This window comes from Raphanus sativus, chromosome 2 (genome assembly GCF_000801105.2).
Source record: "Raphanus sativus cultivar WK10039 chromosome 2, ASM80110v3, whole genome shotgun sequence".
Taxonomy (NCBI): domain Eukaryota; kingdom Viridiplantae; phylum Streptophyta; class Magnoliopsida; order Brassicales; family Brassicaceae; genus Raphanus; species Raphanus sativus.
In genome coordinates this window covers 38967531-38980793 of record NC_079512.1, presented here as the reverse complement: position 1 = coordinate 38980793, position 13263 = coordinate 38967531, and the positions used below count along the sequence as shown (strand labels likewise).

General features: G+C 38.4%; 3 protein-coding genes across 3 annotated transcripts; all 3 read right to left on the bottom strand.

Moving 5' to 3' along the window:
- Positions 1-589: 589 nt before the first annotated feature.
- LOC108826981 (cytochrome P450 81F1) lies at positions 590-2550 on the bottom strand. Its single transcript, XM_018600327.2, has 2 exons — positions 1623-2550; positions 590-1325 (listed from the first exon to the last, which is right to left on the bottom strand). Exons 1-2 carry the CDS (start codon positions 2502-2504, stop codon positions 708-710), a joined length of 1500 nt encoding a protein of 499 aa, XP_018455829.1. The 5' UTR covers positions 2505-2550; the 3' UTR covers positions 590-707.
- Positions 2551-4524: 1974 nt separating this feature from the next.
- LOC108841726 (cytochrome P450 81F1-like) lies at positions 4525-6372 on the bottom strand. The gene is made up of 2 exons (XM_018614482.2): positions 5417-6372; positions 4525-5322 (listed from the first exon to the last, which is right to left on the bottom strand). Exons 1-2 carry the CDS (start codon positions 6296-6298, stop codon positions 4708-4710), a joined length of 1497 nt encoding a protein of 498 aa, XP_018469984.1. The 5' UTR covers positions 6299-6372; the 3' UTR covers positions 4525-4707.
- A 2895-nt stretch (positions 6373-9267) lies between these two features.
- Positions 9268-11066, bottom strand: LOC108841160 (glycosyltransferase family 92 protein At1g27200). The gene has a single exon (XM_018613947.2). It carries the CDS (start codon positions 11008-11010, stop codon positions 9268-9270), a length of 1743 nt encoding a protein of 580 aa, XP_018469449.1. The 5' UTR covers positions 11011-11066.
- Between the last annotated feature and the right edge of the window lie 2197 nt (positions 11067-13263).

Sequence of the window (13263 nt, the reverse complement as noted above, 5' to 3'; positions counted from 1 at the left end):
CAAGTTTGCAATTATCCCACCTACGACAAATATAACCTCTTCCTCCATATCGAAAGTGAAGCACATAAACGCAAGGTAACCGCAGCTTGTGATCATTATTATACATTTTAACAACTCTGTATCACTAAAATTGTATCCTCATTTTGTGGTTGAGAAACAGGCTAAAAAAGAGGAGGATTGCGAGAGCAGGAAGACATATCCAGAATTGGATCTCTTCTACTAGAGAAACAAGAAGCAATCTCTTTGAACGAGGAGGCAAACAAGAAGAGGCAGCCTAAGGAAGAATTTGGCCCTAGTATAACGCTCAATATCATGGGAATCATAATCATAAATTGCTAGTTTTAGAATGTTAAAAAGTGAAAGTACTTACATCATGCATATCAGCATATGTGAATAGATGTCACACTTATTAGAATTTTTTTGATGTTTGGTTTTTGGTTTATTTTAAATTTAAAAGTTATTTTTATTTTTCATATTAGGCATTTTTTTTTAATTTCAATTTTGTTATATATTTTTATTATATATCTAATTCCTAATCTGTTAGGGTTTGATATATATATATATATATTTTTTATGCAGGTTTTCTAACTTCTAATTATATCAACGACTTAAAAATTTATTGAACAAATCAAAAATCAATTACAATATTAATAATCTCTTCCAACTGTCAATGCATTTTATTTCGCCTTTTTTCAGAGAGACTTTAACTAGATTAGAAGTTTTGCCATAATGGGCCTAGGCCTGCACATGGCCCGTAAAGGATCCATTTTGCGCATACCCAATCCAGCACTCTCCGACATATCAATTTCTTCACCTTTCACACTCTCCCACTCAAAGCATTGAATCAAAGATCCTAGCGCCAACGTCACTATCTTCCTCCCTAGTCCAGCTCCGGGACATATCCTCCGGCCGTTTCCGAACGGCATGAGCTTATAAGCATAATACTCGCTCCCGCATCCGTTATCAAACCGATCCGGATTAAACCGCTCCGGTTCGTCCCAGAATTCTGGATCTCTCTGTATAGCCCATGCGTTAACCAGCACCGTTGTGTCGCGCGGTACGTCGTATCCGCCGATCTTCATGTCCTCCGTCGGTCTTCTGGGGATTAGAAACGGTGCCACAGGGAATAGTCGGAAGGTCTCGGAGACGACGTTTTGGAGATAAAGAAGGACGGCGACGTCTGGTTCGTCTATGAGACGGTCTTTTCCGATCTTTTCGTCGATTTCCGATCTCGCCTTCTCCAACACTTCGGGGTGTTTTACCAAGTTCGTCATCGCCCATTCCAATGTTACGGCGGAGGTCTCGGTTCCGGCAAGCATCATCGCCTGCATAGTATCACAAATTAGCAGTGTTCTAAAAGAATTATAACTACCTTATAAACTATTTATTTTAAAATATTATTATATAAATGGTACAAGATTTATTATTTATGAATTGTAATAATTAATATATTTTATTTTATTTTTTATAAAGGTAATATAATTTGATTTTATTGTTTGCAAATTATATTATTTAGTATTTTATATATTTGTAACGTATGTTTTCGAAAACCACAGATTAGATTAATTATTTCTCAATTTAATAATGTTTTTAAATAGATCGGAAGTTTGAATTTCTATTACCATCATTAGGCCTTTGATGATGACGTCAGTGTAATACTCAGGCTCTTGTTGTTGTAATGACAGCAAGTGGTTGACCATCGTGTTACCATCTTTGTCTCTCCGACACTCATCAAGCAAACGCTGCAGAATATCGTCCATTGATTTCCCGAGAGCTTTGACTTCCTTCTCGAACTTGTTTCCGAACAGTTTCAGCACCGGCAAGTAATCCGCCGTGTGATTAGCGCCGCTGTACACGGCGATGTCGTAGACGAGCTTCTTGAAAAGCTCCGCTTCTTCCTTGTTGTACACGTCATCTCCGTAATACGTCTTCCCCGTGACCATCCTAACGATGTTGTTGAACGTTAGATCCGAGAGCAGCGGCTCGAGCTCGACGTGAGTGAAACGGCTCGCGTCTTCGGAGTGAGTCGTGGCACGCGAGAGGCGCGTGAGCATACGGCGGATTTCGTCTTTACGGATGTGGAGGAAGTTGGTGATGCGGTTGTTGGAGAGGATTTCGTTGGCGCAGATGCGGCGGAGGTTGCGCCAGTGGTCGCCGTAAGGAGCGGTTCCGACGGTTGTGTGGTTGTAGGCGACGTATTTGGCGGTGAGCTGGAGCGGCCGGCTGGAGAGGATGACGTCGTTTTGGCCGGTGAAGGCTTCTTGGGCGAGTGAAGGTGAAGTGATCACCACGACGCGGCGGGAGCCGAAACGGAGTGAGAAGATCGGGCCGTATTTGTCGGAGTAGCGTTGGAGGAGACGGTGGATGGGTGGTTTCATGAGGTGGAGATGGCCGACGAAGGGACGTGACGGTGGACCAGGCGGGAGGTTAAAACGCTCCGTTTTGGAGAAGAGGAACTTATAAGCCAAGAAGAGGAGGAGAGGGAGAAGGATGAAGTATACCATTTTTGTTCTTCTTCTCTCTTTCTTTGGCTTGTTTTCTCTGCTTGTGGAGGATTATAACTTATGGTTTATATAGACAAATAAAACTCATCAGAAGTCTTTGTTTTGTTTTTTCCTTTTTCTTTTCAATATGTTTGTTTCTGTCTCCAGTGCTATACTGTCATAATTATACAACGTGCAACGTTAAAATAAGTGCAGTGAATATTTTGAGTTAATCTAATGCGCACTATGGAGTCTAGTCTTAAAGTAATGTTACAAAAATAAGAGTCCATTATTTTTTCTAAAAATAATCATCCCAAAATAAAAAGTGTTGTTGAGCAGGTTCTAGTACTAGTAGTCGACGATGACTATGGATATATGTCATAATGTGACAGCAGTATAAAATATGTTAAGAAAACAAATATGACACGAGTATTTTATGATTAATACTCTTATTTGTATTATATACATAATACATGTAATATAACAACTGAATCTGGCATGTTTCTATGCTGTCAAGGTCAGAGTTATATAAGCCAATCTTCAAAAGAAAAAAGGTCATAGTTATATAACGTGCCAACGTCGATGAGTGAAGTGAATGCATGTCGTGCACATTAGGCTAGTGCACGTCAGCACGTGTATATTCTGAGAAACTTGGAAAGAAAATATGATGTATATTTAGAACTGTAAAGCTGAGCTTAACTAACAGTTTTTAACCTTTCGCATGGGAATTATCGAATCCATGCAAGCTGGAAACTCTGATTACTTAGTTCAATGTTGCTACTAGTGCCGTAGTCATTTGTAATATGATGCCGTTATTGTGCAAATTTCAATCGGCCAAATGGAGATTAACTTACGATTGTTTTATTCAATGAAACTGGTTTTTCTTTTTTATGTCAACACGATCCACTAAACCATTTTCAACTCTTTGCAGGAAAATGAAAGCAAGCTTTGGTGAAGAAGATTGCGTACGTTAACTTTTGATCAAATGCTTCATTATAAACTTGTTTTCGATAAACTAAATGCAAACATAGTTTATGATAGGTTTATCAAATAAGACTTGCAAGTAACCAGTTGAAGTGTAGTTTGTTTTTCTGTCACAAGTCATAACGTACCAAACTAACTAAAAGACAAAGGAGCATAAATCAGCGCATCAAACGAGGGCGGTTTCGAATAGTTTATCAAACAATCGATATAAAACCCCAGCAAGCTGCCTGCAAGCTGCTGCCTGCAAGCTGCGAGGTTGTTTAAACAAAGTATGATTTTGATTCTATCAAATCAGAAGTCACGAAAAGATTGTACAACTCGTACATCAGAAAGTCGGTGAATCCCATTCACATGCTTGCTGTGACCTGCGAGGTGTTGAGAAAATTATAAACAAACTTACAATTTTATTTTATTATTTTATTTTATTCAAGTTTCAGAAGCTAAGAAAACAAAAATATATACAACTCATACATCAACGGTTAATAAATAATACGATGAATTTTCACCATATCTTGTAGTTTGGTATAGTTTTAACCACATCTAGTAGTTTCGATCATTTTAGTACACTCTATTAAGTGATAACCCAATAAAAGAATGTGATTCATATTTGATTCTCCATCCTTCAGTGGGTATCCAAATCATTTCGTGGATTAACTTTTTAACCTTAAATTGGGTACACTCTACTAAGTGATAACCCAATAAAAGAATGTGATTCATATTTGATTCTCCATCCTTCAGTGGGTATCCAAATCATTTCGTGGATAAACTTTTTAGCCTTAAATCGGTGGTTCCTAGTTCACATCACATAACTACAAAACCTATGGGCCATCCTTGAAAGCATTGATACGATCGAAAGGTGTGGTGGAGCTCAAAGCATATTTTGTATGGCTTTTTTATAAGGTTAACCATTTTTTGGTTATACTGTACTTTTCACCCTTGAATCGTGTGACTTCAACGAATCTTTGGGCCGTCCATGCCCATCCTTGAAAGCATAGAGACAAAACAAGTTGTAGAGTTCAAAAGAACAACGTGTGTTAGAACAATCATTTAAACCCCATTTGACCTTTAAGCCATGACTTCAAGGAACCTTTGTGCCCATCCTTGATGGTGATGTTACAAAGACCCAACTGATAATGACATTACAAACATAGTTTAGTCATTTTGTGCAAACATTATAATGATTGAAAATAATTAAGTACATATCTTTTCTTTTTTCCTCCACTAAAAGACAATTCTCCAACTAAATTAGAAGCTTTGCCATAATGGGTCTAGGTTTACACATAGCCTGTAAAGGATCAAGTTTGCGCATACCCAACCCAGCACTCTCCGACATATCAATCTCTTCACCTTTCACACTCTCCCACTCAAAACATTGAATCAAAGATCCTAGTGCCAACGTCACTATCCTCCTCCCTAGTCCAGCACCGGGACATATCCTCCGGCCATTCCCGAACGGCATCAGCTTGTAAGCGCATAACTCACTGCCGCATCCGTTAAACCTATCGGGGTTAAACCTCTCTGGATCATCCCATAGCTCAGAGTCTCTATGTATAGCCCAAGCGTTAACTATCACTATCGTGTCACGCGGTATGTCGTAACCACCGATCTTCATGTCCTCTGACGGCGTGCGAGGAACTAGTAGCGGTGCCACCGGAAACAATCGAAATGTCTCGGAGACAACGTCTTGGAGGTAAGGAAGTACGGCGATGTCTGGCTCGTCGATAAGACGGTCCTCTCCGATCTTCTCATCTATCTCCGATCTTGCCTTCTCCAACACGTCAGGGTATCTCAGCAGATTCGTCATCGCCCACTCTAGGGTTATGGCGGAGGTCTCGGTTCCCGCGAGCATCATGGCCTACGTAATGTAACAAAAAAAAGAAAAAACATTATTAGAATTGAAATTTTGATTTAATATTTAATTATCATAAAATAGATATTAATATTTATACCATCATTAGCCCTTTGATAGTGACGTCACTATAGTAGTCTGGTTCTTGTTCTTGCAAAGACAGCAAGTGAGTGACCATTGTGTTACCTTCTTTGTCTCTCCGACAGTCATCGAGCAAACGCTGCAGAATCTCGTCCATTGATTTTCCGAGAGCTTTGACTTCCTCCTCGAATTTATTACCGAACAGTTTCAGCACCGGCAAGTAATCTATTGAATGATTCGCGCCACTATACATGGCGATGTCATAAACAAGCTTCTTGAACAACTCTGCTTCTTCCTTGTTGTTCACGTCATCTCCGTAGTACCTCTTTCCTGTAACCATTCTTACAATGTTGTTGAACGTTAGGTCTGAGAAAAGGGGTTCTAGCTCGACGTGAGTGAAACGGCTCCCGTCTTCGGAGTGAGTTGTGTCACGTGAGAGGCGCGTGAGCATGAGGCGGATCTCGTCTTTACGGATGTGGAGGAAGTTGGTGAGTCGGTTGGAGGAGAGGATCTCGAGGGCGCATATGCGGCGGAGGTTACGCCAGTGGTCGCCGTAAGGAGCGGTTCCGACGGTTGTGTGGTTGTAGGCAACGTATTTGGCCGTGAGTTGGAGGGGCCGGCTCGAAAGAATGATGTCGTTTTGGCCGGTGAAGGCTTCTTGGACGAGTGAAGAGGAAGTTATGACCACAACGCGGCGGGAGCCGAAACGGAGGGAAAATATTGGACCGTATTTGTTGGAAAAGCTCTGGAGGAGACGGTGGATCGGCGGTTTCAAGAGGTGGAGATGGCCGACGACGGGACGTGACGGTGGTCCCGGTGGGAGATTGAAACGCAGCGTTTGGGAGAAGATGAATTTGTAAGCCACAAGGAGTAGGAGAGGAATGAGGATGAAATATAACATTTTGTTCTTCTTTCTGTGTAACTTCGGAGTATTTGTTTCTCTACTTGGGTATAATTATAACTTATGGTTTACGTAGCTTGTAACTTGTCATATATATATAGACATTTTAACTCGAACAAAAAAAAAATTTAAAAATTAAAAAATTTGATTTACTCTTCATTCAAATTATATGTTGTCAATCACAAGACTCACAGGAATAACGTGCCGACGATGATAAGTGGATTGATCTAAATGTACGTAGTATACAAGGAAGTTACGGAACTACAGAAGTTTAAAGCTTTACACTTCTTTCTAATACGAAAGAGTTATCGTCTGCATTTCAATTTTTCAAAACTCCATCACTGAGCTAATCTAAAAGCTTAAAAATTCTTTTTCTAGACTAATAGTTTGACAGAGAAACCATTCGAACCCAAGCATATTGGCATCTGACTGTTGTAATAACTTACGTAGACAACATGTTCCTAACTTCCAATGATACTTTTATTGCCATCCGAGTGTCATGCGAATAGTGTAATGCGTATGCTAACTTTGAACCTTTGACATACCTTTTTTGTCAAAATTTTGAGCATTCCTAACACTAAGATAATTTACTACACGCAATATCAAATTTGGATTACTACGTAGTTATAGTTGGACCAATTTTACACTAACATTACAAGAGCCGCTTTGACAAAGAAAAAATGAAACTCTTTCAAATTCTCAATTCAATAAGCCTCTCTAAAAGAAAAAAACAAAAGAACAAGAAGAAAATGTTTGAAATCAGAAAGACAAAACATAAATGGATTAGTATTCCTCGGACGTTGAGCACGCTTCTTGATATATCGACATCCACATGTTAGTATATTAGTAACCAACCATAGCAAAACTGTAAACGATGCGTGTAGTGGAAAAGTATACCCTCACTGAGTATACATCATAGTTTTTGAAAACTCCTCTTATTAATCACTTCTATAGTTCTATATATATTGTTCTGGTACACTTGATACAATTTTGTTAGGGCATTTTTAGCCATGGTGAATTTTTGAAAAGGCTCGTGTGTTTTGTACAGGGGCTCTGATATTGACCAGCAACCACTAGCCCGCATATACGTCAGTGGTAGTGGTACAAATCCTATAATGAGCTAAACACATCAAAGAAGTTGTGGAGATATCAAATAACTCCAAATCTATCCTGTCAATAATTGAAAACTGAAATATACAAGTTACCCTTTTGAACCACACAAACGTTATCCTTACTTGTTTTGTACCACCACATTTATAGTAGAAAGTGTACAAATATCATGCACTTTGTGCTAATCCTAATGAATGGTTATATAATTGTTATCTAACTCATTTCGTACCATCTAACTCATTTCGTACCACTCTCTTTAATAGACACCAACCAGAGCTTTTACTTCTTTATCTAGGAATTTATAGTCTCCTCGTACAAGAGCCTAAAATTATAGATTTGTCCTAAAAATGCTAATCATCTTTTTATGTTCTGTGAAGTCACCACAACCATGCTATAAACCCAATCAATAACTAATTTTCATCTTTGCCACGCCATTATATACCCGTTTTTATCTGGATATCCAAACCATTTCTTGGTTAACCTCTTCAATCATGTATCCATGACTTCACAGAACTTTTTGAGCCCGTCCTTCTGGTTCAACGGGTCCAAACGGAACCGGTTTAAAGAAAGTGGAAACTTACACTGCAAAACATATATATATATTTTGAAACTAAAACATATTTTCTTTGTTCTTAAAATTTTGATTCAACAATAGTTCTAAGTAGTAATTCTCGAAAAGACTTTCAAATTTGAAATTTTGACATACCTCTTTGTCAACATACCTAGAAATAAGAAAATTTACTACACGCAATATCAAATTTGGATTAGCACATAATTGTATGTGGACAAACTTTACACTACTATATCATGATTGCTTTGACAAATTTGACCAACACTCTAAAGCGAAAAAAGAAAACAAAAGAAGAAAAGGTGATTCCATCATTCAAATTAGAAAGAGAACATAAGGACTAGTCTTCCTCCGATGTTGAACATGTGGTGGTCGTCTGGTGGTGGTACAAATCCCTAAATGAGCTAAACACAGCAAAGAAGTCGTGGAGATATCAAATAACTAAAAATCAATCGTGTCAACAATTGAGAAGTAAAATATACAGGTTACCCTTTTAAAACCACACAAACATTATCCTTACTTGTGCTAACCCTAATGAATGGTTTACATAATATGTGATCTGACCTCAACTCTTACCACTTTGTATAATAGACACCAATCATAGCTTTATTTCTTTAACTAGGAATTTATAGTCTCCTCCACAGGAGAGCCTAAAATTATAGATTCATATCCTAAACAGGTACTCACTTTTTTTAGGCAAGTGTTAAATAGTTTAGATTCTGCAAAACAAAATGTGACTATATATAAATGGACATATCAAAATCAAGTTAGATCTCTAATTTTAATAGTGTTTATTTGTTTCTATGACATTTTGGTCAGTATTGTAAACAACAAATGTACATTCTTAACACTGTTAAGTATATATGGCAAACCATATTTTTTTTGAAAAGAAGTCTAATGAGATTGTGAAGTAGTTAAATGTGTGGTAGTTGATCTGAGTGCTCTCCATAACTCCATTTATTTCTAAAGCACCAAAATTAGAGCAATCCTGCTTTAATTTATTTTTTAAAACTACAGTTCTCGAAATAATCTAGAGTTGGATAAGTGTTCTGCAGAACCAAATATCCAAAATAATTTTTTGGTGCTTTCCATAAAATTCTACCGCAATAAAATCTAAAATTACAGCAAAAAAATTTAAAGATTTTTTTTACATCAATAATTTTGAAACTACAGCCATTATCGAACCCATTTCAGCATTTCTAAACCCAAAGTTTTCAGTTCTGTTTTTAAAAAATAAACAAAAAAAATTGTCACCAAACAACTATGCTATCAACACAACTAACAACCATTTTCATCTTTGCCAGGCCATTCTATACCCGTTTTTCTGCGGATATCCAAACCATTTCTCGGTTAACCTCTTCAATCTCGTATCCATTACTTCACAGAACTTTTGGGCCCACCCTTCTGGCTCAATGGGCTTAAAGCCCAATCCAGGAGTCCGATCTCTCGACGTAGGATTTGAAACTCTAGTCCAATCCACGACATAGGCCGACACACGCCGTTTAAACTTGGCCTTAAACTGCCGCCACGCTTGGTACTTGTAATGATTCACCACTCCCTCCTCCCTATCCGCCACTCGCCACTCGTACTCTCCTCTCAGACTGAAATGGTGGATCGCCGTGTACAGCGAATGCTCCACCGCGCTCAGCAACACGATCGACTTGTGCCGCTGCTCTTCCTCTCGCCGACACGTGTACCCTTGTGTCACACCGCCAGCTGGATGCTTTGTCTGATTCGAAGGCCCAAACTCGAGTGATTTAAACGATACTTGTCCAATCATGCTTTGATCCGAGGGCAGAAGAGATCTAATCATCTGATCAGACGGTTTAGACTGGTTACTCCAAACCGGAGAGAATAGAAACTCATCGACATCGAGATACATCATCCAAGTGCACGAGTCGTTACCGTACACCGCCGCGTGGGAGAACCCAGCCTCCTGCGTCTTGGGCCAGATCCACAACACTTTCGTCACGTCGTATCTTTCGCTCTTTAACCCCTCGACGACGTCGTTTAGCTCATCGTCGCTGCCATTGTCGTATATAATGAATCTTTGTATACCGATCCTCGCATGATACATCACCCACTCTCTCAGATACTTGGCTACATTGTACACCATCGTCGTCGCGCACAGTAGCGGCTTCTCAAGCGGCTCAGCTAACCTACGCTTGGGGCTAAAATACGCCACCGAAGGGACCACTTTCATCGCCTCCTTATCCGTCGCCACCCTCTCGAGGTAGACTTTCACCGGATAGTCCATCGTCACGTTGGGGAACGGACACCGGAACACCTCTTGCACGGAGCTAGTCACGACGGTTCTAACGGCGGAGTCAGACTCCTCGCCGAACACGCACCGAAACGTCCCCGGCGGTTTCTTCGATCCCAACCCTCGGTTCGGCCCCTTGACGAAGAGAACGACGTCGTTCTCGGTGGAGATGGTGTCGAACACCACGAAGTTCCATAGAGGGAGGTCGGGCCAGAGCGTCTCCGGCGAAAGCTCGAAGGACTCGGAGGAGGCGAGGATCGGAGTCGGGATGGGATGGTGGTGGCGGTATATTCCGGGGAGGTTGCATTTGAACGTCGTACGGTTCGTGAAAGGGAGAGTCACGGCGAACCTCGCCGTTGTTTTCTCGCCGTTAGGGTAAAAACACGTGTAGTTATTCTCTCCGGGAATCGGCGGCGTCGTGACGTTCTCATCGGGGGAAACGATCACCATGATCTCCCATCCGGGCCATAGAACGCCTTCTGCTCTGATCCTGCGGCGATGGCTCGAGTCTTGAACGTTGATCACGTAGCTGCTGCTGCTGACGATCCCTGGTTTGGCCTGGCGGGTCGTGGTGAAGAGAGCAGCGCGGTAGATGGCGTTTGGGGATGAGCAGTAGAGAGAGAAGATGACGAAGAAGGAGAGAGACACGAGGACGAAGAAGAGTGTGGTCGTGTGTGTTCTGTAGCTTTTGTGATGAAACAAGTGTGAATCATCTCCGGCCAATGTTGATCGGTTCGAGGAAGGGGAACAAGTCTTCAAGGTTAGCGTCATTCTCGATTACGTACACAACAAGTAACTTGTTTTCTAGCCAACGAGTCCCAAAAAAAAGCAATCAATTAGTTTTTCTATTTTTATATTTTGATCTTCGAATAAACACACATAAAAAAAAAAAACAAAAAACCCGAGGACTAACAGAATAGAGGAAGGAAGACGAATTCTAAAATCCATAAGAATAGCAGGAATAAACTGACGTTAAAAAAAAACTGAAATTGAGTAGTACAGTAGAAACTGGAAACTGATAAAAAAATATTTAAAATTGTGACCTTATTGATAATGGGCCGAAGCCCTTTACTAGGCCCATGACGCTACTAATAACATTCACTGCGATCACTAACCCACATTACCTAATGATTAGCTCCGTCCAGCCTATGTTATTAAAATTTTTTAGTTTAAATTTATGCTTTTTTCGTATTACCTAACCTAACCACATTTAACACATGTAAATCATAGATGGTAGATGGACATTCTGAATATTTTGTTTTAAAAAATCATGGGAAACGTAACACTCCGCAAGCTTGCTGCGATCTTATTTTATGAAATCTGTAAGTCAGGACCAAACAATAATATACGGAACCAGTCGTCACATGCACCTTCAGAAATTTGCTTAATCAAGAAATGATAGCACTATCAGTCTATCACGTCATATTCAATTAGGTAAATGATAAAACTTTGAAGACAAACGGGGTAAAAAGCGATCGAGTAGATGTTTGACGAAAATAGCAAATATTGAATAAAACCGTTTTTGTAGTGTTACCATTTTGCTCAAAAAAAGAAGTGTTACCATAAGTTTTTTTTAAAGAATAGAAGTGTTACCATATGTTGTTTATAGTTTTCTGCACAAACGACTTTAAAATTAGATATTAGGTTTTACGTGCCCAAAAGCAGAAATAATACGGAATTTCATGTTTAACGGCACAAGATTTCAACTAGGCTACACGGTCATCGGAAGATTTCATAAACTCTAGATTCTGAACTTGCTTTCTTAGGAAGATTTCATAAATCTTAGGTTAGTTTTATTACAACACATCTGAAAAGTCACAAAAGAACAGGAAGACTACTTAAAAGAAACAATTTTGGGGAAAATGTGATATTTAAGATGTGTTTATGCAAATTACTTTAAAACGTTTAACTAAATCACATAATTTTTAATTTACTCAAAATTAAGAAAATTTTATAGTTCAAAATATATTATTATTTAATTTAAGCTATTTATGAATCTAGATACGAAATCATTTATATTTTATACATTTGACGTATTCATATATTTCGTGTCCGACAGATCTCAACCTCTATAGATCCTAAAGTTTAAATACTCAATCTATATATTCACCTAATCAAAACATGTGTACACCACTATTTAGATTAAAATATAACCTAATGATTTCTTTTTTTCTGACCTAAAGATTTCGAATACATTATATGATTTTTATATGATAAGATATTGCAAGCTAACTAGAAAACAAAAAAAAATCGCGAGGGGAACCAGTAATCATTAAATTAATTATTCATCAATTAAGAAGACAAATCCAGGAACGAAATTATTTTTAATCTGAATACATTGTTAGATTGTATGCCACTTGGTATATGCTGACACAAGAGTCATAATTTTGAGACACACGTCAGATTAAAAGAATCTAATATGTACTATATTTAATTTGAAAAGCAAATACATCTATTTTTGTTGTATTTTACTCCTATTATTCGGTTGCAATCTAGTTTTATTTTCATTCCAAAAAAGGAATATGTACAATTTTTTTTTAAAACAATCTTTTGTAACTGCTAAATATTTTATATAATTCTATGAAACAATGCATTCCAAATATTTTTATTTCACAAAATAATATTTTAGTTGCTAATGCTCATGAATGAGATAAAATGGAACTGGATGAAATTTTTTTTTGTTTCATAATTTCTATTAAAATTGATTACCAGTCTAATTTTTACAAAACTTAAATTGCCGTTTTATTAAAATGCTTTTCTCTGGTTGACACCGAAAACAACATTTGATTTCAGTTTAATGTTATCATCATGTTTAATGTTTTTTATATATCTTATCCTAGTTTTAACATGAGTTCAAAGACTGAAGGGAAGAGTTTTTGATGAACTTAGCCAAAACTAAAGATGGCATGAACAGACCCGACCTAGAGAGAGTACCAAAGATGCACATATACTGGGATCCACGACTTTGTACAATTTTCTTTACTAATCCTATTTTTGAAAGAAGATGTAAAAGATACTCAAATC

What these genes read in the sequence shown, in the direction of transcription:
- LOC108826981 (XM_018600327.2), bottom strand. Translation starts at nt 2,504, where the DNA reads ATGGTATACTTCATCCTTCTCCCTCTCCTCCTCTTCTTGGCTTATAAG. An exon ending in TCATCAAAGGCCTAATGATG is followed by an intron (nt 1,326 to 1,622) that starts GTAATAGAAATT and finishes GATACTATGCAG; the next exon opens with GCGATGATGCTTGCCGGAAC.
- LOC108841726 (XM_018614482.2), bottom strand. Translation starts at nt 6,298, where the DNA reads ATGTTATATTTCATCCTCATTCCTCTCCTACTCCTTGTGGCTTACAAA. An exon ending in CTATCAAAGGGCTAATGATG is followed by an intron (nt 5,323 to 5,416) that starts GTATAAATATTA and finishes TACATTACGTAG; the next exon opens with GCCATGATGCTCGCGGGAAC.
- LOC108841160 (XM_018613947.2), bottom strand. Translation starts at nt 11,010, where the DNA reads ATGACGCTAACCTTGAAGACTTGTTCCCCTTCCTCGAACCGATCAACA.